We start from the raw sequence: 25,076 nt of genomic DNA, 5'->3' as shown, positions 1-25,076 counted from the left end.
CTTGACTGATGCCTTGCTATTGAAGCTCAGCTCAGGGATGGCAAACAAAGCACAGGGACATATATATCCTCTCCTCTTTCTTCTGGCCCCGAACATAGATTTTCCTCTCTTTCTTTGGGTCCTGACAGAGCGGGACTGAGCTGTCACAGCGCAGATTTAGAGGTCTGCGAGTCCGCGTGTGTGATACCCCCTCCTGGGTCAGGGGGAGAGGGGCTGAGAATGTCTGCCGGACCGAGGACAAGGAATGAGAAATAGTGGGAAAGCTAAAAAGAGAGGAGAGGAATCCAAACTTTTTAATATCCGTCTCCTTGTCCTGTTTCTTCTCCGCCAGTATACACTTATATTCACAAGGACAAACAGCCACCATATGTAGTAGATATAAATGGATAGCAAGAGATGAGGTTCATGATACTATGTCTTGAGTCTAAATGTATTTAATAATTTCATGTTTTGAAAAGGCATTGAGCTTTTGAAGAGAGAATAAAAAATCAGCAGTTAGTGAATGTGGTGGAGTTTATCAAAACAAGCTTTTTTAACAAAGACTTAAAATAATGGATGAAGCAAATGCAAAGTCAGCATTAGCAGGTGAGCTTGGCATTTTGGCCACTGCCATCTTGTATTTTTGGAGCCAGAAGTGACCAGATTTGGACGAGAGGGTGGAGCTGTGGATGAGTGAGGGTTGGATCGGATAGACTGCCTCACAGACAGCCTGTCACTTAGTGGCCAAACCCAGAATTACGTGTAACTTTGTTTAAATAAAATCTAAATGGTTGAGTGATATAAAATTCAGAGACCAAATCGGTTGTTTGTACCAGGCTGTAGATATGTGTATTACTGCTGTAAAGTTGGGCCTTTTAACATTCGGGTCTATAGGGATTGACTCGCTTCCGTAGCCGACCTTAAGTGGCCATGTGAGGAACTGCAACTTTTGGCACTCCTTGTTGGCTTCACTTTTTATCCCCAGAGATTTCCACTTTAGTATTTGGTCATTAAACAAAGTAATAGACAATTAAAAATTTGAACTGATGATGGCATCATATGAAAACTCAGGAAATCCCCAAATATATTACAATTCCTTCAGAAAAGGACATAAATGAGTGTTCCAAATTTCAAGGGAATCCACCCAACAGTTTTTCACTCAAAACCACAAATGTGAACCTGATGATGGAGGCTTGAGGGAAAGTCACAGGATTACGAAAGTCACTGGTATCCTTTCACTCAGAACCATAAATGGTAAAATTGGTACATATGAGATATTTCACTGGATAAGTAAAACCTTTGACTTGCTGATGGTGTTATGAGAAAAATCAGGGGATCACTAAAGTCATTAGGATTAATCCTTGGGGCACCACGGCTATCTGCACCAATGGTGTGTTTCATATGCACAGGGAGGTTGGAAATTCGGAGTTCAAACTGGAATGCCCACTAAGGTTGAATTTCCACCTCAGAAAGCCTGAGGAACCACTTCCGACTTTAAAATCTAAGATGGCTGCCACACACATCAACAGCAGTTGTAATATACTGCGTATTAGGGCTGGGTATCGATTCAGATTTTCCAGATCGATTCGAAGGGCTGGGTATCGATTCAGATTTTCCAGATCGATTCGATTCGATTTTCAAGGACTCGGTTCGATTCGATTCACGATTCGATTCGATTCGATTTAATTCAGTTTAATATCGATTCAGTCAAGTATATTTCAATTATGATACAAAATTTGCTTGGATATTAAGATATTTTCTGAGAACTAACGAAGTATATTTAACAAGGAACCCTCTGACCTGGTGCATTACTATTAAAAATACTGTTTACATTAAGAATTGACCCCAAAGCAGTACATTAGTCATCATGTACTTTTATTTAACATTACCTGACACATACAAAATAATATTTTAAATTAAATCTAATCACAAGGCAGACAATTTAAATAAAGTGGCTACAAAATATAAACAAAGGACATCCACAAGTTTGCTGCCTGTAACCTACTTATAAAGCTTTTTCCGCAATACACTACAGTGGTTGTGATGCACACATTGACTGTATCAGAAGAGAAACAATGTAGGTGAACCCTGCAGCAAAGTGAGCCCTCTTCCTCAGAGAGGATCTTTGCCTCCCAGTTTGTTCCTGGCGGCAGAGCAGAGTGAACCGTCTTTCTTCTCAGAGGATCTTTGTCCCATGAGAGCAGGCACTAACAGCTCCGTAGTCTGGGGCCGTTAGTGGCCGTTTTGGTAAGGAACCGGAACCAGGGCGAGTGAGACAGGATCCAGAATTTGATGGATGCACCTTTCCGTCAAAATAAAAGCACCAAGCTAATAAAAATCATTTAAACTTTAATTTAAAGAATATAATTTACAAGAAAAGCCCCAAGCCATGAAGTTAATCGATTTTCTTACACCCCTCATCACCCCAAATCGATGGTGCGCCAGAATTTAAAGTTTTACTTTGGTGAACACTTTTACTTTGGTGAACACTTTTACTTTGGTGAATTTGGTGAATTCCGCATCCACTCTAGACCGGAACCAGAATCCAGACAAAATTCAGAGTGAATAGAAACCAGGCTCTTCGCGTCACTGGTGACGCGAAGAGCCTGGTGACGCGAGGCTAACACAGCTCCGTGTCCACAGTGTAAACAACTTTGCTGGCGATTTGACAGTCACTAGAAGCACATTATGACCCTTTGTAAAAGGTTCTGTGTGGTACCTGTGTTGTACATAAGCTAACGTTAGCGGCTAAGGAAGGACTGAGAGGCTGTCTGGTATGTGTGTGTGTGTGTCTGATGAGTGTCTGAGGAGCGTCAGTACGTTAGCTTGTTAGCCGTAATGTTAGCCTTGCTGTTTGTCATGTTAACGTTATCGTCGGCAGCCTGCTCTTGTAAAGCTTTAGCATAGTTAGTTAACATATTTGTTATCGGCCCATGTGTTTACTGCTACAGAGAATTAATAAATCTTTGGTTTATTTGCACAACGTCGCCTCTCTGTCGTCTTTTATCACGCTTGCTAACGTTAAGTTAACTTTACCAGCAGATCTGTATGAGGCACAAACTGAGGCGACAGTTAGCAGTGTGCTGATGCTGAGTGGTATTTCTTAATCTTTTCTGTGAAACTGAGCTGCTCTGTCTTCATTCAGTGTCCGGCTGTCTCACGAGATCTCTTGCCATGACCACAGGTGCTAAATGCTGATCTCGCGAGATTATCTGGGTTGATAGTACTGCTGCTGAAGTCTGCTACCGGCTGTACAACACGTCCACGGAGGAAAATAAATAGTTATAGTAAAAGATAGATTTTTTAATTAATGAATCGATATTGTGCCGTTTAAAGGAAAATCGATTCGAATTGATTAAATCGATTTTTTCAACCCAGCTCTACTGCGTATTAGCACTTATTTTTTGTGTCTCATCAGTCATACACACAATGCTGCCAAATTTCTATCCGTGGACATGTTGCTATGGTGTTTGTATACGCAAAATACAGCATAACTTCTCAACTATTGTTAACAATGGCTAACCTGGCTACAACTGGTATTGCCAACATCTTGGTTTTCCGACTTGTACTGGAACACGGTCTACTCCAACCTCTGAGTGACAGGGTAAATGGAACACAGTAGAAATACTATGGAAGTAGGTTCAATAGTTTTCCAGACAAAGTCAGTCTGATGGGGGTGCTGCAGCAAAAGCCAGGGAATCACCAAGTCGGTAAAATTCATCATCTGGAGACCATGGATGTCTGTCCAAAACTTCACAGCAATTAATCCAATGAAGTAATATATTTCAGTCTGGACCAAAGTGGTGGATTGCTAGACCGACTGACGGACGGAGAGACAAATGTGTAAATGTGAGAAAATTGACTTTGTGAATCCAGTAACATTTCAACATCTGCCTCACAGTATGAATGCACTGCTGGTATCACTATGAAGCACTGCCAAGTGTTGGCAGTGCTGACAAAGTTTGCCTAAGTTACCAAAACTCACAGTATAACCACCAATCTTATTTCCTATTCCTGTTTAAAATATTGACTAACTTGTTGGCTGGTTCTCAACCTGCCTGACTGTCCAAGAGATAAGGCTGATCTTGCCTCATCAGTCTGTTTTAGCTGCGTCATGTGCTTCCCAGATCTCAGCTGTTACTTTGGTAAGTGCCGTGGTGTCACAACAGACAGAAACTGTGGCCAAAACTATAAAAACATAAGACCCACGTTGTCATAAACTGGAAACAACCATGAACTAAGTTCTAAGAAACATTTTTGGCATTTTTTTTAACCAAAATACCGGAAATGCTGCCTCTATACTGACAGTAACTCCTACAAGATAACTCTTAAAACACATCTGTCATTTCTCTGAATATCTCCCCCCGTCTTCCCCCTCTCCTCACGTCTTTCCGCAATCTCCTGCTCAGCAGGCCTAAGAATGAGTCAGCGTTTTACTCCCAGAATTCCAGCAGGTCTTTCTCCAGCCCACAGCCCTCCTCTCATCCGTCTGCTCTCAGCTCCTCCTGGCCACAGGAGCCTTCCCTGGGCGGGGGCCTGCCTGGCCCTCGCACGTCAAGTGTGGCCCCAGGGTCTCAGAGGACATGCCAAGTGCAACATGGGCTCCAGCCAACAGCACTGAGCTGAGATGGGAGCAGCTGGGGCTGGAGCGCTGAGTACAGGTGCAGAGAGGAGGAGAGAGAGAGAAATAAGAAAGAGAGAGGAGGGAGACTGAAGGGGAGAGGAACAGAGAGAGGGAAGCAAAGACGGAGAGAAGAGAGAGAGAGGGACGTGGAGGGAGGCCTGTGGGAGACCCTACTCCACAACGTGGGAAAGTAGTGGCTTACACACAAGCGAGTCAGCCAAGAACACAGGCGAGCACACGCACACACATCAAAATCATGCAGACAAAAAAGGCAGGAAAATCACGTCAGCGCTCCGTGGCCAGTACAAAAATCAGCACATGCTGGCTGGACCTGCCTGTACTGTGTTATCAATTATTATTTTTGTTATTATTATTACTACAGAGAGGGAATTGGACCAGGACACCTGTAGGGAGGGTGTGGAGACTGCTGAAAGAGAAAGAAAAAGAATTAAAAAAACACCACTGTGTCTGTGTGATGACGTGAGTGAGTGTGTGTGTGTGTGAGTGTGTGTGTGTGTGTGTGTGTGTGTGTGTGTCGGCTTTGACTCAGGGATAAGTGACAAAGAAAAACCGACTGATGCCATGATTCAATCAAATGATAACTCATCAGCATTTAGCAGTGAGTAATGGATTTGACTTTGAGGAATGAAGCTTCCCTGCAGCTTTCTTTTAATGTGAGCCAGGTTAGTTAAGGTTTCTCTTTCATCTTTAATCACTCAAAGACTCATGCATGAACACACACAGACACATTCAAAGACACCGAAGCTTTTGAGCCCACACACAGTCCTATACTGGGAAATGGGAGATATGGTATTGCAATTATTACTATAAATGACAGGGTGACATTTCGGCTGGAAACTATTTTCTCCTGTGGCATGGAAAACTACTTCCTGTCTAATTGCCTGTGTAGGGAAAAAACAGCTGATTTTCTCCTACTGCATGTGCTAACACTTGTTCCTAAGTAGAACAGGTTACTTCTCTTTATTACCTTTATAATTTTGCGGCATATTTACATTTATGGCACCAGATCCAGCCACTAGTTTCCATAACCCATGAGTCATGTATGTTAGTAAGTAATGCCAGGTAGGTTGTATCACTTGAATGGCAAAAAACACAGCTCACATGCAAGAAAGTACCATGGTCACATGGTCTTGTACCACAAGGCCGTGGGGTACATCTAATGAGAATGTATCACAGACATGGCTTATTGTTACCAGCCATGACAACGTCATCGTGGCTGAGATTGCTTATACCTTGTCAGTTTGTACGTGCTTCTCAAAGCCAAGGAAGGATCCATAAACGGCTGAATTTCAAGAAGGCTACATCATCGAATCCTGTTCCAGGACTGTTCCAGTATCAATGATCCTATCGAAGACAGAGTTCTTCCTTCAGAGAACTTTCAAGGATGCATGTGTGTATTCTCAATGGGCATAAAGTACCCGCAACTCCTTGCCCATGTTTTGCTAGACTCACAAGTCAGTCTTTAGATGCTTTGCTTAACGAAAGACTGATGTCTTTCTCCCTGATTTTGTGTTTAGATGGGCGGATACAATTTCAGAATTTAAAAAAAACTCCCTACGTTGCAGAACCAATAGTAAATCCGCAGGGCGGTCCTTCGGTGGCTCGCTGCACTCTTGTGCTCGTAAACATAGTCCGACTGCGTTAAAAGTTTTAAACAAAGTCGCTGTAAGTCCTTCATTTCCACAATCTTGTGGACTGAGCACACGTTTGATAAAACGGAGTTAAATCTCTCGGCATCCATTTTCAAGCTCTCCGTGTGTTTGTTTCCTTGCAGACGAGAAAAGGGGGAGCGCACATTTCTGGGAGGACATGTCCTTTTTAAAAATGCAAGAGGCGTTGCTTTGTTGCCGGACGTTTTCTCCGGTGTGTTAAACACACTTTAGAAAGGAGTGTCCCCAGACTATCAGAAGGCGGAGATCTCTGATTGTCTGGTGGCAAGACTAATGTTTTGCCAGAGCTGAAAGTTGGGCCTCTTCAATGACACATACCTGGGCACTCGCTAGCCTGTTCCAATGTGTGTTCACTGAATGCTAGGAGGGAGTCTTGCCTAGCCTCTGCACCTGACTTGGAAGTACCCGTCCTACCAAGGACGCATCCTTGACATTAAGAAGCAGTGTGTGTGTCATTGTGGTAAAATGTGGTCTAGGCTAAACCAACTGTAGCGGGAACTACCACAGAAGCCATTTTGAGTACTTGCCAACTGTTTATGTCTGTCTGTGGACAGATTTGGTCAACATGACAACGCCACAACCGCGCAAGATGTAGGTATGAAAGTTTCTAGGTGTTGAGTTGAGATCAAAATGAAGGCCGAGTTCGAAGATGGGATTGGTCTAAGCATGGGGCCAGAAGTGTGGAGATAGGAAATAAATAAGGGGTCATTGCCCTCCAACTTTACGCCAATGGCTGACATACACATTACATTGTGGATCGCTGTATTGGATCGGATCGAATAGAGTGATCCCATTGCAAGATGGGCTTGAGTTCCATAGCTACTTTTCCTTTACTTCATTGTTTTGGCTAAGCATGGCATTTTGCAAAACCCTGCATCAATTTCAGACGTTACAGTGAAGAACAGTAGTCCATTTATAGAGGGGTGACCACCACAGATGAAAAGAATAAAAGACAAGATGCAAACACATAGTGGCACGAGAGCTTGTGTAGTTCTATGGACGCAAACTGTAAATATCTGGCCTGTAATCTAACACATGACATTGACCAGCTGCAGATGGTAGTGTATAGAAAGCAGTGAACATTTCAACAGCTTTGGCTGGCAAACCTGTGCAGACCGCAGCAATGAAAACTAAATGCAGCACTTCCTTTTAGTCATAAACCTGCCATTTTGCCCATGAGAACACACATTAAATTCAATTATGTTTAGAATATATTGCCGCCCTTAATCGGCTCAGTCAACTGTGGCGGTTGTTAGGAACCTCATCGGTGGTCATCTTTACTTCTCATTAGTCGTAAAATATCCAATAAAATACCGATTAAGCCGTTGATACTTGCAGCAATTCATGTACATGCGTCTCAGTGATCAAATAATGTAGCACAATACGTGATATATGGGTGATCTTAGTGTGGGTGGGCTCTGTCATTTATGGTAGAGTCTTGTATATTTTGTGGCTGATTTTTGTCTATATGTACTGCTCTCTGCGTGACTCTGCCTTTGACTGGTGCTGAGATAATTTACACCCAGATTGGTCATCAGATGCTGCAGTCATTGTAGTTTGTCTGTGTTGTTGGGTTCTTTTGATTATTTGTCTCATCTGTTTGTGCTTTGCTGGTGTACTACTCCTTAAAATAACTGTAATGACTACATAAAAAATGTAGCAGTATTCTGCTAGCTTGCCAGTGTGGTGCTCGGATTGGTTAACAGTCACATTGCTGGATTTTAGTCCTAAATTACAAATTAGACACTGAATGAATGAATACATTTTGTCTTGTCTTGCATCAACGGCTGGCATCATGTCCAAGGTGTACGCCGCCTCTTGCCTAATGTCAGCCAGTATCAACTACAAAGGCTTGCAGCCCTGTTAAGGGTAACTATTTAAGACTATGGATAGATGAACTGATGGATGGATGGATTTTGACACCATCAGCTGTCCGACATGCCTCATAGCAGGATCTAAAAACCCCCCTTTTTAAGTGACAAAAACGGACTTCACCAACTTTATATCAGAAAATGTCAACTGCCATCCGGGACAACCCAAAATCACACAGTGTAAAACGTGTTTCCTATGACAGTTGTTTTGTCAGTGAACCCTGTGAGTTGTAATGGAGCCAAATTATGTACCGTTACCTTTGTTAAATGTTGCTGTTGTCCCTGGATTAACATGAGAAGAAGAAACGATTGCTAGCTGCTAGGCTAGTTTACACAATGTAAAATGCCATATGCTTGTGCTAATAACATTAGCATGTTATATTTGTGGGGAAAATATGTCCGTTTGATGTGTGTTTGAAATTGTCGCTATTAGGCCATATTTAATGTGTGTTTTGAATCAACTAAACTTTACAGCACTTCACAGAAACCTCTGCCGCCGACTAGCGTTTTGGAGGTGTAACTGCAAGTGACAGACACACCACCGCACAAGTATGAATGCTCACAATGGTGTAGGCGACGTGTGTAGGGTCTGCCACACAATTATAAATCCCGCTTAAAGGGGCCTTTAAAGGTAAGCCAAGCGTAATTAATAACATGTTTATACTATTATTAGTGTGGCCAGGCTAGTTCATATGCCATGCACTTTCAAGCTGGTTTTACACTTAAAGAATTTACTTGGATGAATGCATCATTTACATCTGCATACTCTGAATTCTTGATATGTACAAATTAGTGAGAAACAAAGATTTAACTGTCAGTTCATTCATTAACAACTGCCCAAAAGGGTAAAGCAAGTCTGCAAGAAAGTGATTCATTTGGTTAAAGTGCTCTCTGCTGCATTCAGCAGTGCTAATAAGTGTTAATCGAGGCAAATATTCTGAGAACCACTTCGTTAGCCCAGGCTACTGGTGGTTACTTTACAGCAATTAAAGCAAACTTGCTTTAATTGGGTTGCTCTTGTGTTAAGGACAGAAACACGTGTACTCTACGACAGCAAACAGCAAAAGAGCAGCAGCCAGGAAAAAGTGGGCCAACCAAACATAGACAAATAGCGAGACGTGAATGAGGGAGCGTACTGGCCCACTTAATCTTCCAGCATCTGTGAGCTTGACCACCAAGACATCTACTGGCCACACATGCAAACACAAATAGTTGCATGCATTAAACCACAATTACACACACACACACATCAACACACACAACTGACTCAGTCTTGTAAAGGGCTCCAGGGCTGTACTGGGATTAAAAGGGTGACAGAGATTTGAGGGGGTGGGGGTGGGGGGGACGCAAAAACTTGGACAGACTCACTCCTCCACCAGCTGCACTTTCCTCCAATCTGCTGTCAGACCTTTACTTGTTTTCTCTCCCTCCCAACATCCATGCTTCATTCCCCGTGTCCATCACTGATTGCTTTCCTTCCCTTCAGCCTCACGCAATTGCTAATGTAGAAAATACACAGTGGTGTGAGAAAGCAGTCCGTGTCATCGTGTAAACATGATGTTGGGGTGGGGGGGTGTAGTCAAAGTTCCTCGGACCCTATCTGAGGTTAGAAACCACTAACCCACATGGGAGAAATGGATTCAATATGATGGTCGAGCTGTGGTTTCACATGAAATCATTTCTTTGTCAGTAATTGCTCATTAAGGAGTCATTTTTCCACGTAGCCCTCATACATAAAACATAAAAAGAAAAGCTAAGGTTGTTTCAACCCACTAATGTCGATGTCAGAGTCTTCACTAAAAGAAATAAAGTGGTGTTCAAAATAAATGAAAAATTAGATCAGTAATGGCACAGGGGAAAAGAAATATATTTCTTAGAATGATGAAAAGACCAAATTCAATTTTGATAATTGTATTGGAAGCCATGATGACCTTTTTTTTAATCATTTGACTATGACATCAAAAGAATATAATCAATTTTGTGCCTATACCTGTCGTCTGTTCTATTGGCCGTTTAGTTGAAATCAAGATAATAAATGGGAAATAGCGTCAATAAAATAGCAATAATAATAATAAATAGTCGATTAGTCATCGATTAGTCGACTAATCGTGGCAGCCCTAGTTGAAATGTTGCACTTTTTCACTCTAGAGTGTGAATATTTTTTCCAATAAGACCATGACAGCCATCTCCCTACATCATAGACAGACTAAGAGCCTTTACAGCAGGGGCGTACAAACTTCTCTGATTTAGGGCCAGATTAGATAATGTGAAACTACCTGGGGTCAGCTGCTCCTTGCATCATACAGGTTATTAAAAAAATCATACAAATGAGACAAACGCAACTGTGTCAAATTTTCAGTTTGGAACTGGATAAATTTCAGAGATTTTGGGAAAACTGGATTGAGTACATATCGCCAAGTAGGTCAGACTGTGTAAATTGAAGAATCCCTTGGTTCATTGCTACAGATGTTTGAGATGTTTTATAACTTGTTCGCATGTGTTGTGCATGAGGGGAGGAGGAAAAGGACAGAGATAAATCTTTTTTTTGGCACTTTTATTATCTCATTTTTATTTATTTTAGTATTTTTCTTGCCTTTTTCTTTTGTTTTCTTCCCTTTCTTCGCTATTCTATCTATAATGACTGATGGAAGAGGTGTAGACAGAGGAATATGTACAGTAAGTGTAGATATGGTTCTGTAAATACACAGAAGAACAAATAAGGAAGGATATGCCCATGTGGATGTAAGGGATTGAAGTATAGTATAGTATAGTATAATATAGTACCCTTTTCTATATGTATGTATGTGGATGTCTGTATCTGATGGAAAACAAGTCCTTTGCCCCAATAAAAAGAGAATTTTAAAAAAAATAAAAAATCACCTTGATTACAGTGTTCTAATATACTGAATCGTAACCTCTGTATCGTGTTACGTATTGTATCGCCAAATTCTTGACAACACAGCCCTATCATAAACTGTAATTGTACATTCACACCAACAGTGACCAGAGCTTCCAAAGCGGCAGAAGTCCTTCATTTTCAACGAGAGCCCGGCAACTTGGGCAACCTGGTCATCAGCCACTCGTCTTGGGCGACCAAAGCAACCGGAGCGGCTCCGGAGGGAAGTTAAAACTCGTTTAACTTTATGGTAATGAGCTCTGATGCGGTTCAGCGGCAACCAGTCAGAATGCTGACGTGCTTCGATGAAGTGGGTCCCAGAGAACAAGCCATGTAACTTTGATTGCTACAGCACACTTGTTCTGACAATGGATATCGAGAAGTTGATTACTTGCGTTGGCGCCCACTCAGTCCTTTATAATGTGTCGCTGTTCAGTTACAGAGACCAAAATAAGAAGAATGAGGCTTAGGACCGCGTCGCGGAGGTAGTTGGTTGGTCTGGTGAGTTTTAAAAGTGTGTAATGTTGGTAATAGAGGAGAGAATTGCAGGGTAATGTTGTGACATAGCATGCAAGTCTCCCTTGCTTGGTTTGAATGGGATGACATATGTTTTCTGTTTTCACTGACCAAACATAACTTTCTGTAGGCCAACTATGAGCTTTTTGACTGGACAACAGCAAGCAGCAACTACGCTGCTTTCAAGCCAGTAGTCCGCTTTGCAGCTCCTTTTAATTGATAAGCACGATCGAACGTTCAGTGATTCACGTGGTGAGCGACTAGAGCGACCAAAGTGCACAAGACACTTTGCTTCTTTGGAAGCTACTGGTGTGAACGTACAGTAAGGCTGTATACAAACAGAACCTATGCTTTTAGTTAAAGGTTTTAAAAATGTAGTTGAAACAAGTGACCTTCAGATGATGAGAGTGTTCCATAGTTCACAGACAAGACAGAGAAGGTGTGAAAAGGTGTGTGAAAGTGCAAGCACACAGGTTTAAAGTGATAATGAGAAATTGTGTGTGTGAAACCTGTAGCGGTTTCACAGAAGCCACAACTCGTTACTCAAACAGACGTCCCCTGAGGGGGCTCTGACTCAGAGATACTACATTTATTCATTGCAGCAGTGGTGAAAAATTTAAAATGGTTTATGTGTCGGAGCATTAAGATGTGAATCTTTGCTTTAAATACTTTAAATGTTCTAATAGACAATGTTACCAACACACATCAAATCAGTCAGGTGTAAAATGCAAGGAGTGCAAATGTGAAGTCAATCGCTGTTGGCTCACTATGCAAGGCTTTCAACTGGCCACTTATAGCTCTCAATCTACAGTTTAATATAACCAAACCTTTTTCATTAAAGTCCATCATGGGAGCAATGTATTTCCTTACCTCATATCCCTCCTGAGTAATGTACTGCTGCGTCTCTGTGCAGGAGACAGCTCGTGTGTCATACGGACTACACATATCACTGCCTGTACCGACAACAGCTATTTATCAAGAATTGCTAACAGACTCGGTGCATAAAACAGAGGTTTCATAACCGATTTTAATTAAATTGTCCAATCTGACAGTGTTCATTGTTTTTACTGTTTGTTGTGGTTTCAGTTTTGAACAAGAGATTAAAGCTCCCTTTGTGCGAGCTCTGTAATCAGTGTGCTGTCTCTGTGCCCTCCTCCCATGCCTGGCTCACGAGAAGTCACGGCCCCCGTGTAAACCGACCCCGGCTCTCCTGTCACACTTTATTGCTGAGTCACAGTGGTACATCAAGATTTGTTTCCAAACATGATAGCTTTACAGCACTGTAACTGACAGGTAGCACGCTATAGAAAAAAATAAATGGGCTTAGTAGGTAAAAAACAAGGACTGATTTCATTATGCTGGTAATAAAAAGGCAACCACTGGAAATCATCTGACTGAAAACAGGCATTGCGTGAATAATACTGACTCTTAAAGCCCAGAAAATTATCAGTGAGTAATAGAAGACTTGCCAGTGTGTGCAAAGCAGTTACACCATGTGTGCATTTATGTGACATAGCAGGAAAAGAAACCCACTTCTTAACCCTCATGCCCTTCTAGTGCCAACTGTTAAGACTTGGCTGGCTGAGAGGAATGGCTGGCTGGGGATCAGTCTAAAATCAGACCCTGCTGTCCTCATTAAGAGCATTACACTGTAACCTGCTGTTTTATGCTCATTGTCATTAAGAAAAGGAGGAAAATGAATTGCTCCATTTAAAAAACTCTCCTGCGCTGTTTTCTGAAAAGAAATTATATCAATTTGTTAGGGCCGAATTGTTCTAACTTTCTATGCAAGCCTTTCTGCCTCAGTTAATAGTTTTCCTTCGTTTTTTTGTACAGATGTCTCTTAGGCGACATATTTCACTGACTGATGAATGGTTGTTCTTAACTGGTCGTTGTCCAGATTGAATGTGTATCAGTATTAGTGTGAGTCTCTCCACATCAGGTGAGAACAGTGCCGTTTAAACTCTTTGTGCAGCAAACTAGCACTGAGATTTTTGAGCTGCAGTGTGGTTTGCTTGTGCTGAGAGTGCAACACAAACCAATTACATGATGTTAAGTACAGTTACTCAGATTCCCCTATTTCCTAGTGAGCTCTCAAGTGGTGGGACCACCAAAGTAGAAGTGCAGCATCAATTAACAGAACAAACTTTGTTTTGACTTTCCCCACACTGAAAAGTACTATAGTGACGCAAAAAGACAGAAATATGGCACCAAAAAAGCCCTAGATGCATCATCCAAGAGTGTGTCTACTGCTGTAATGATCCAAACCAAAGTAAACCAAGTATAAATTTGCGAAAGATTTGTGATTTTTCTGTATTCCTCATCACTTTCCCACTGACACATCCAATCTCATGAGAGTGATTAGTGATGTTTCTAAAACTTGAGAATCTGTTTCCCCAGAAAAAGGATCTTGTGCTCCCCGTCAGACATACAGGAAATCAGGGGAGAAAGAAGACTCCTACGAACACCTGGGTGGATTGGCGAATGAATACAGACCAAGTGGCAACCACCAGGGCTGAAAAATGAAGCCAACACAGAAGTGCCAAAAACTTTTTTTGAACAGCCACTTGTGGCTGGCTACAGAAGCAAATCAATCCCCATAGACTCCCATGTTAAAATGGCCAACTTCACAGCAACAATAAATATGTTTACAGGATGATACAAAAATGGTTTCGGTCTCTATAGTCTGAGTGGGCAGAAGTTCGCTGCATAGATCAGCCTCTCATTGGGCGGAACGAGCCACCCGCTGAAGTCCCGTCCTACCACCTCTGGTTGTGTAGCAGTTTTCAACACGTTCTTTACTAACTTTTGCGGTGTTTGATCTTGCGGGGATGTAGCCATTTTTCTGCCATGGTTCGCGTCCTGTAGGCGATATATTTGTGGGCGTGTTACACCAAAACCTGTTTCCCCCCAGCAATATTTTTGCAAGTGCACCGTTGCTGGCACCGCCAAGAACGATTGTGATTGGTTGAAAGAAATAAAAAAAGCCGGCGCGTTTTTTTCCCTCCAATCTTAAAGTGAGAGTCGGCGCAGCCAGACCTTTCTTTTCTTGAGAAAGGTCTGGTGAACGAGACTACGGTCTCTATAGCTAATTTCCCCCTTCAGGACAAATGCACAGGGGCTGACAGTATTCTCGGCTTCTCATTCAGATCCTCAACAGCGCCAGCCTCTCGCCTAAATGTGGTTACCTCTGGCTCCAAAAAAACAATATGGCAACAGCCAAAATGCCAAACTTAAAGGCCAAAACACACCGGCGGCATCATATGACAGCAGCATCATTGACGCAAGTCATGTGCCGCCCCCAACACACACAAAAAGCGTCGCACTGCGGGGCATCAACCAGATTTCTATTGCACACTCCAGTCCGCTAGGCTGGGAAGTACAAAATAGCGCTTTTTCAAGGGCGGCGGCGCTGGAATAGCGTAAAGTGCCGCGGCGCAGCACGTCGAGCCGCCGCCGGTGTGGGTTTGTAAATAGAAAATAATGGGGGCGGCTGTTTTGACGCGCGTTGCACGCCACCGGTGTGTTTTGGCCTTAAGGCTTCAAAACAGGAGTCTACAAACCAATACTTCCATCTGGCTGTCCATTAAAGGTCCATAGAACCAGCCGGAACATATATAAGAAGTCCTTCATTCTCTATTATGCCATACGGACATTGAACACAGGGTGACTGAATCAGGGAATGCTATCATTTTACAACAACTGCCCTCTTTTTATTTATGCAAATTATACTCTTACCTGCCTATTTCCAATATTGTTTCTTCTACATTGTGTTTGTACACTGTAACGATGAACTGCATTATGTGTTTGTATGTACCTTTCCTTTGAGAGAAGCCGAAGATGAATTTCCACTGAGGTGGACAATAAATTTGATCTATCCACCTATCTAATGGGTGATGTCACGGTACCTACATCCACTATTTTTACAGTCTATGATTCAAACACTGTTTACGGAAAAGGTCCATTGTACATGTCTTTGTAAGGAAAAAAAAAAAAAAGAAGAAGACTTCTATACATTAGCGTCCTGGGTGGTAAAGGGTTTAGAGGGCCAGTTAACCTTAAAAAATCAAAAATATACTTTCTTCCTCTTTCCTGTCGAGCTGTTTATCATTATAGACTCTTTTGGTGTGAATTGACGACTGTTTTTGCAACTCAGATATTGGAGATATTGGCTCTAGAGAGGCCTGTCTTCTCTTGAGCATAATGGAACTAGATGGCACTCGGCTTGTAGTGCTCACAGGTGCCAAAAAAAATCTATTTGAAAACTCAACAGCAATGTCTCTTTCCAGAAATCATGACCCTGCTACTCAAGATAATCCACAGACCTTAAAGTGAGCAGTTTCATTTAGGGACTATTTTCTTTCTACACCAGCTAACTGTATCACCGTGCAGAAGGAAGGGTGCATCTACTCATGGAAGAGAGGATTGTGCTTGTGTCAGTGCGAGATGGAAACATTAATGGCGTCCTCCTTGGCTGAGCTGTAATGTTAGCTAGCTCAGTGGTGCTAGGTGAGCTAGCAATAAGGGCATACTTCCTTCTGCGGGGTGATACGGTTTGCTGGTGTAGTTTGGAAGAAAGAAAACATGAAACTGCTCACAACAAGGTCTTGTCTTCAGTATCTGGATGCTGATTTCTGGAAAGAGACATTGCTTTTGAAATTGTTTTTGGTGCTTGAGTAGCACAAGCCGAGTGCCATCTAGTTCCATTATATTCAAGAGAAGGTAGACATCTCTAAGGCCAATATCTCCAACTCTCGGCACCTCACACCAAAACAATGCAGAACATTAAGAGCACTACAGGTAAGATTTTTTTTGCTTGTTTTGACGGGAGTATCTCTGGAATCTGTTGAGGAAAAATTCTACAAGTGGCCCAGATTTGCAGATACAAGGGAAGAATCTGATAAAACTGTTGCTTTTGCACAACAATGCTGGGAAATAGAAAAGTAGTGCTATCCAACAAGATGACATGCACTCTCCTCCTGACAGCCATTTACCACTCAGCACTGATGTTGCACAGCTACACAAAAGATGGGAAAAATCACTTAAAGCACTACAACAAAAGTGGGGTCTAATTTCCTGGGAAAAGATACATGTAAGAGGGGTGTACTTGTACGAAAATACAGATGTGAGTTCTTGTGAAGAAGCCCACTTAGGTTGTCTGATTCACTCTACCAGACGTACTGAAAGGCAGAATTGTAAAAGACATGTCTACTGATGTAACGTGCTTTGCACATAGTGGTCTCAGGTCCGTTTTTACATTCAATACATCAAGGCAACAGAGGAGAGGAGGACACACAGGGATACACAAACACAAAACTCCACTCAGAGGAGGAGAGATGAAAGGAGAGACCAGACTTCTGTGTCACTGAGTCTGTTGAGCACAAATCATTCTAAGCATTTATTTATGTTGGACCTGTATTCCACTCCTCCACCCCCAGTCTCCTCGATAAAACACAGCTTTATGAGTTTACACCCATTTGTACAATTTGGACAGATTATCCTTTGTTCTGGCACGTAGCCCGTGGTACCTCATGAACTATCTGAGCGAATGCATCTGATTTACTGATCCTCGCAGATACATGCTGATTTTTTAAAAAACATAATGCAATAAAAAGCTATTCCTATGAAGTCTCTACGTTGTGGGCTTTGGCAGCTTCCTTTTGTTTTTGGACAGCAGTGATGATGGGATGGATAAGAGAAACCATATCTGTGGAATGCCTGAGTGGACCAAAGAGCACACAGTGTCCCGATTAGGCTGTATGAGATTCTGAGGCCCAACAGGCCAGTGAGCTATATAAAAAAATAAACTCGAGTGGGAGAAAGTGAGCTGGAAAAAAGGCGACTGTGTGCGTGAAGAGGACCTCAGAGGATACCTGATACCTCCACATAGGAAGAGATGAGAGGAAATGTTGAATATAGAAAAGCGCTCATGGGCAGATCAGCCTTTTCAGTGAGCCAGGTTGGCCCAATTAGAGATGTAGATGACAAAGTACACCTGTCTATGTGTGTCTGTGTATGTGCACTCTTTGTGTGATGTTATTCTGATGCCCTGCAGGCATGAGGCTATTCATCTTTCAAGGATAAGTATCTTTCCATGGCAACTGTCTCTTTATATTTCTTACATGAGCAGGTACACACAGAGATGCACAGCAACACAAAGGCGTCAGGCTGTCATTGATTTTACAAGGACGCAGACACAGAGCTATAAGGTAAGTCTAGAAAACAGCAAGAATGTCTTTTGAGCCCTTATGTGCCTCAATCAAAAGCTCAGCATTCAAGGATTCAACACTGTTGATATCTGTATTTAATGTTTAATGTCTGTTGTTGTAGGTTTTTACCACCTTTCACTGAAAAATACAGAGTTTTTCAAAAGTAGCACTATGGTTTATGGCAATTAATAGTCAACTACAAGCAAATATTGATTTCAATAATTAATTTTGGGTATACAGACCTGGGTATAGTTTAAAAAATTACGATACCAGTACGAATACTGGGACCCTTAAAGTGATACCATTACCAATTGAGAACTTCATTTGATACCTTCGTCTTCAACTTCATTCGGCATCCATCATGTGAATGGGAGCATTCAGTTGCATAAAATGCCACCAACGCTCATTTGGTGGCATCTCCGCACGCTGAAAAGCCAACTGAGCTTCACCACACACACGGTTTGGAATGAGTGACTGCCCCAAGCAAAGAGTCTTGTTCACAAGTGAGGGTAGAATGGAGTGAGAGGTGGATCGGCGGTTTGGTGTGGTTTCTGCAGTGATGTGGGTGCTGCGCCGGACTGTCATGGTGAAGAAGGAGCTGAGCCAGAAGGAAAAGCTTTCAATTTACTGGTCCATCTACGTCCCAACTCTCACCTATTGTCATGAGCTCTGGGTAGTGACCAAAAGAATGAGATTGTGGATACAAGCCGCAGAAATGAGTTCGCTTCAAAGGGTGGCTGGACTCAGCCTTAGAGATAGGCTAAGGAGCTCAGACATTCGGAGAGAGTTCTGAGTAAAGTCGCTGCTCCTTTGTATAAAAAGGGGCCAGTTGAGGTGGTTCTGGTATCTAATCAGGATGTCTCCTGGGCACCTCCCGTTAGAGGTGTTCCGGCCGGGCACGTTCTACTGGTAGGAGGCCCCAGTGCAGAACCAGAACATGCTGGAGAGATTATATACCTCGTCTGGCCTGGGAACACCTCGAGATCCTGCAGGGGGAGCTGGAAAACGTTGCTGGGGAGAGAGGTGTCTGAAGTACTTTGGTACTCTGGAGAACCCCTGCAACCCGACATCAGATAAGCGTTAAAAATGGATGGATGGACTTCACCACACCACAGACTGTAAGACTATATGGGTCATTTAATCATCGAACACTTGCAGAAGTTGGCTGTGTGCAAAACTATACAATTAGTCTTTTTTCCAGAGTACAAAAGGATCGAATGCAAGTATTGTTTGATTAAAGACATTATGATACAACGTGGTACCGGGTCACAATTGATACTTTAAAGATATCAAGTACAGAGACCCAGCCCGACTGCTGGAGCAGGAAGTAAGGTCGATAAGAGCAATGTCACTGAAACAGTAAAGATGTGGGTTGGAACATCAAAAGTATAAGCTGCGACCAAGATTCTGAGATTTGAGTGGAAATATAGGATCGGGTTAATATTCCATGTGGGATCATCATTAGGAGCGACCCCTTACACGTAACAAGTGGTCATTTTGTCTTAAGTTCATATACAAATATATCTTAGGGCAGCTTTTAAAAAAAATGGGAGCCCTGTTCACGCTCATAATGGTGTAAAAATCCAGACAGGTCAATACAACAAAACTGTAGGTACAGAATCCTCTGCATCACAGGTGACCCACTCCTCCTCTCCATTTCCAGCAGAGAAAGCAGTAACATCCAGCTCAGTACCGAACCATCATCACAGGGGGAAATGTCACAGACCGAAGCACCCCCAGTCAGTCACTCAGCCCACTGTTCTTCCAGCTGACATAATGTTACTGACATAACCAAATCAGGGCTGGGAGGAGTTGGGCGGCTTCTGACTGTTTTGCTTTGCTCTAACAGGGAAAGTCCTCTCCAAATTCCAACAGTGACTGAATGCAGGATGCAGGCGCCCCCGCCCCCCTGGGATCACAGCAGCAAGGGGAAAGCTGGGAGCGCCATGGATACACTGGAGGAGCCCAGTATGAGTCACTGCAATCAGGTGTTCCAAAGATAACACAGGAGTCAGGGATTGTCCACGAAAAGGTTGACGCAACCACATTTCCTGATAACAAAAATATTTTCCTGATTCACTGATATTTATGTGAATCATTTGGGCTGAATTTTAGTGTAATGCTTCACAGCAGCTCCGTCACTGATTGAATAAGCCGAGAAACACGTATCATCCCGGGTATGTTCAGTATTTGAGAATGAACAATGGCGTGGTCATGACTGCAGGATAACAGAGATGAATCGCTGATTTAAACGTGGACTTGGATGGAAAGAAATTATGCACAGGCCCTTCACCATAAATAAGATTCATTAAGACGCTGATAAATGCACATTTCATATTATCGCCATATTTTCTCATCAGGGCACTTTCTGAATGAATCAATACTGGTCTTGGTGGTGATTAGAGCGCTGATGGATCAGAGCCAGGCTGCCCTTTTAATGGTAAGATTTTCCATCAACATGACTCCGGATCACTCTTATTCATCATAATAGGTAAGGACATGGGCATATGGAAACCTTCGTTTCCCCGCAGCATCATTAAGGTGACTGATTGTGGATATGGCCTGTCACTCCGCCACATAGTCAGTCACCTGATGAAGAGAATTCATATTCAGAAGGTCTCGCTTTCATTAATCCAGGGCTCGACTACACTGAAAGAAAGAGACCTTATGAAAACATAAGTGACCTTGGGATAATATATACTCCAACGTCTTCTCTGTGTTTCAGACACACACACACGCACACACATCCCCTCACCCCTCTCTCTTCCTTACAAAACGGCGTAAGAAAACAAAACAGACCATGAGGAACAGATACACCCTGTCTCTTAGAAACTCATCCCTGTGACATATGACATTGACAGACAGATGCTGGAAAACAGATTTTCTCCTCTACCCCACAGACATTAGTCTTTCACCCCCTGTTTGTTCCTGCATGGATCAAATAGTGGAAGATGTGAGCCAGATGCTAGACTGTCTGCTGACTAGACTCAGTTACCCAACACTGCAATTGAATCACTGGCTTCTTCTGGCAACGCATTCACATTTTAAAAATAAATCCCACACATTTGGCATCAGAACACCTTACCATAGGACTTTAATGAGCCAAAGTTTATGTAACAAGCAAAACAGACATGTTTGCTTCTCTGTTACGTTCCTCTGTGTTTAAAGTGTTTTAATAAGCAAAGCTTTGCACGTATATACTCCAGATTACACTGTAGAGATCCATACCTTTGGAAATCTATATTAAATCACCACATTCCTACCTTGCCTGTTACAAAATGGGTGCTCAATCACCTTAGAACAGCAGCGCTGTAGGCTTTTTAAAATGAGGAAACACTGCCATCTGGAGGGGATCCTAACGTCTCCTCGATGCATATCAAACCAACCTGGATGAATACTGGCTTTATGAAATTATCCATGTTCTCAGGAACAGTGTGTCCTCTGGAGCCGCATAACTCAGCTTCTGTAAACTGTATGCACAACTCGTGTCACCTTGCCTCAGTATTTAAAATGATATCATAATATTTAGAACATTAATAACACCGTAAACCAATATGGTACAATATTTATATCAAGTGGACATTCCCCAAAAATGGTCACAAAGGATAAGCTGAACATTTGAAGACGTAAAGCTGCAGCATCTATGCTTTACCTTTCAAACACGTTCTTTAGAATCGTTCTTTTTTTCCTACCCTCCTTAGCAGATGATTTTTTGATCTTGTCTACTAAACCCAAAAAGTGGCATCCTGTCCTTTCTTAACTGAGAGTACCATGGTGTACCTGGCCGGTCAAACACATCCTACGTTACATTCCTTCACTGGGGGAGAGCAGATCATTAATTGCACCACTGTGGCATTTTTATGGAGTTTTGGAAATGGCTGGATGGCTCCAGTAAAGCAAAAGAAAACGAAGGGAAGAAAGGACGCTGACAGAGACTGAGTGCGAAAGGACCCCGTGAGGGCACCACATTCATCAGTTAGGAAAACATATGGAGTGGAGGGCCATGTCTGACACACATCTGAGCCTACGGGATCAAAGACACATTGCAGTTTGACGCCATCCAAAATATATCAAGACCATGTCCAAACTGAGGTAAATAAATCTCAGAGCTCTCCTTTCCCTCTGCGTCTTAGCCACCAATCTGTTCCACAAATGAAGCTTTCCAAAAGGTGGATAAATTAAAAAACAGTAGTCTCTGTTTTTCATGTGGGAACCAAAGCTGTTACAAAACGATGAGATATGCCTCCATTAGACACACTCATGTAATGTGGTATGTAATGAGATACTGAAGCTATTAATAAAAAAGATCTACAATCAGATTTTCAACACAAGGCTGCACAGATTACACAAAGGGGGAAGAAGTCAACTGGTCCTCAACCTGTGGCTGTTACAGAATTTTCTCCAGCAACAAACCCACCATATGATCAGGAGGTGTTTGTTCAGTGACTTTTTCTGTACCAACACTGCAACTAATTTCAGAAGAAGTTGAGGTAGAGGTTGAGTATTGTGTTTTTATACTAGTATTGTATCTAAGTTTTAAATTCTGGTATCGTGGCAATGCTATTCTAAACCTTAACCTACAGTTTCAGCGTTGATTTCCAATATAGGGGATCACACAGTATGAGAACAGATGTTAAACCTGCTGAGATCCAGTTGAATAACCAGGCTGAGTTAATCCAAATCTGAATAAATGATGCTGTAGTGCAGAAAATTTGTAGTGTGGAGGAATAACTAAATATCTATTTGCCTATTGCTTACATAAATTAAATTTGCAGATGGTTACAGAATTAACAGGCAAAACTAAAAGTGGGACAGGGACTTGTTTCTAGAGTGAGCTGACAAAAATTCATTTGATTTTACTTTAGGATCTCTTATCATAATATATTACCCCTTTGTTGAGACAATAAGACAATTGTTTTTTTTTACGTAGCTTTGGGAGTGAACTGGTCAACAGTTGAGGCAGCTGGGTGAGTTCAGTTTTTGGAGCTTACCTTTGGTTGAACATCCCTCTGAAGTTGTAGTTAGCTCTGTAGTTGGGCATGGGCTTGGGATCCAAAGGCCTGTAAATAGCTGGCTCCCCTCTCTTCATGGCCAGACCATTCAGCTCCACAGTAGGTGTTATACTGCCTGTGTATCGGAGTAAATGTAAAAGATTAAACCCAGGGCAATACTAAGAGTTGTCAAAATGTGAATGAAATATTTCTATCTGGCATCATAAAACTTTGCTAAAACTTATAAATTGCAGAAGAAAATGTCTGGCTTTTAGAATATAACACAAATACATTGTGCTCTAACATGTTAACATATGAGCATGTCTGTCGTCTACCTAAAAACTTGCCTATCTGACTGTGTATGATGCGTGCACTGCTAATCCCAAAGCTACCCGCTGATGTTGCATAACCTATTACTGGGTTTTCTTAATCCCATTAAAAGCTGGCTATGAGGTCTTCCACTACAACAATGCCACAGAGGGCAGAAGAGGTAAGAGGAGCAAAAGGTATTAATTTGGCCCTGAGATAAAACACAAGCCTGCACTTTGGTTTTATTGAGAGGGTCTGAACATGGGTTCTTTAAATATATCAAGTGGCCTGAGTGCTATGCCTGGAAGTCAACCTCCTCCAGGTGAAAAACCCAAATACTGAAACATTCCTTTAGTAATGGAGACAGAGAGGCAAATGCTTCACCACGTGTCCTCCAGTCACCCTTAACCTCAGCCCTATTCTTTATATCACACTTACACATGAAAGGTAGAGAGGTCCTAAAGCAAAGCGCTGCTCTCTGACTTCAGAGACCTCTCCAACTCCCTTCTTATTTCACCAATACAATTGGCTCAAGAGCAAATGAACAGCAGAGGGCACTAATGCGTCCTTAAAGGAACTGTTCAGATTTTTTGACATAAGGTGGTTGAGTTACTCACTGGTAAGGGTATAATTGCACAGTGCTCACAGACAGAACTGAACAACAAATACTTTTAAAACATTTTAAACCACAACACAGATGTGTTATTAAATATATCAATCTATTAATAGATATCAATTTTGAATATCTCAATACTGCAGGTCTCTGCTACCAACTAAGACAAGAAAAGTCATTGCTGTCAAGTTATAGCCTTGTTATATCTCAGAACTTTAAATAAAAATTGTAAGCTTTATGCCCTCTGTGTCAGTTTTTCCTCTTGGTATCAAAAATGTTATGGATTGTCGATATTTTTCAAGGACCTGTATCGAAGTTAGCAATGCCAGTATCATGACAACACTACAGCTCGGCGTTTGAAAACAGTGTTAACCATCCTCGCTGAAGTGGATGCAATCTGCCATTTAACCAAACGAGGAGGAGAAGTTAAAATATGGTACAAATAGCATCAAGCACAACCAGCTGTCTTACTCTGAAAAATTAAGCTCACTATTGACAACTTTAATAAGAAGCTCAAAGGGTCCACTTTTTTTCTGACAGGTCATTTTCCTATCTTATGTTGTCTGGCTGCTCGGCCAGCATCTGTTATCAACAGCTGAAGCTGAGGCACCGCTGAAATTTTTTAAAAATCTTGAAAGAATAAACAGAAATCAGACATGGATTTGTCTTTGCACTCTGGGCTGTTTCCATTTACTCAAACTATTATAGCTGGGGAAAATAAATAAATCCGATCTAAATCCTGCATTTAGAGCTGATGGCAAACATTAACTGGCTTTGTAGCTTTCAGCAATTCATTCTGCCTCACTTAAAAAGCCATTCTGCACCTGTATGATATCAGCTATTCTGGGATTAGCACTTTAAATAACAAGTGCATTTAAATGTTATCACAGGCAAATTCTTTTACCTCTTACTTTCACCAAATTTAGCGCATATATACAGATCTTTTAAATGAGAGAACACCCAGTAAAGTAGGCGAAACGCTTCTATCCCATTGCCAAGAGACAAGATTGCCTTTCTGTTTCATGTTCAGTATCAAATACACACCAGAAAACATGGTTAGTAGACAGTAAAAAGCAGCGCATATGATAACCCTAACCCCTCTCTGGCAGAAATCTTTTCATTTTAATCCAAACCATGACCTTTTTTACTAAACCTAACCAGGAACCTAACACGAGGGAAACTTTCTACCAACAGCAGAAAGCAGTATGGAGGCCAGTGAAAAAGTGACGGTGGTTGCTTCTTTCTTATATTTGTCATTTTCAGTCTCTCTTTCAAACTCAGTGCCGACTAATTTGGAACAATGTTTGAGCGCTGCTTGGATGGAGATGGACAGAATTTGTGGCTGAGATGACAAATAGTCTAGGAAATTACTGACAG

General features: G+C 42.0%; 1 protein-coding gene across 1 annotated transcript in view; it reads right to left on the bottom strand.

Annotated features, from left to right (window-relative positions):
- The window catches only part of stau2 (staufen double-stranded RNA binding protein 2), a 127,556-nt gene that overhangs the window by 99,243 nt on the left and 3,237 nt on the right, over positions 1–25,076 (bottom strand). The window contains exon 6 of the mRNA XM_050057025.1: positions 22,778–22,913. Coding sequence (XP_049912982.1) covers positions 22,778–22,913 — 136 coding nt within the window. The remainder of the gene's footprint in view (positions 1–22,777; positions 22,914–25,076) is intronic.

Source organism: Epinephelus moara, chromosome 11 (assembly GCF_006386435.1).
Source record: "Epinephelus moara isolate mb chromosome 11, YSFRI_EMoa_1.0, whole genome shotgun sequence".
Lineage (NCBI taxonomy): Eukaryota > Metazoa > Chordata > Actinopteri > Perciformes > Serranidae > Epinephelus > Epinephelus moara.
The sequence above is the reverse complement of the archived record's forward strand: the minus strand, read 5'-3'. Positions and strand labels throughout refer to the sequence as shown.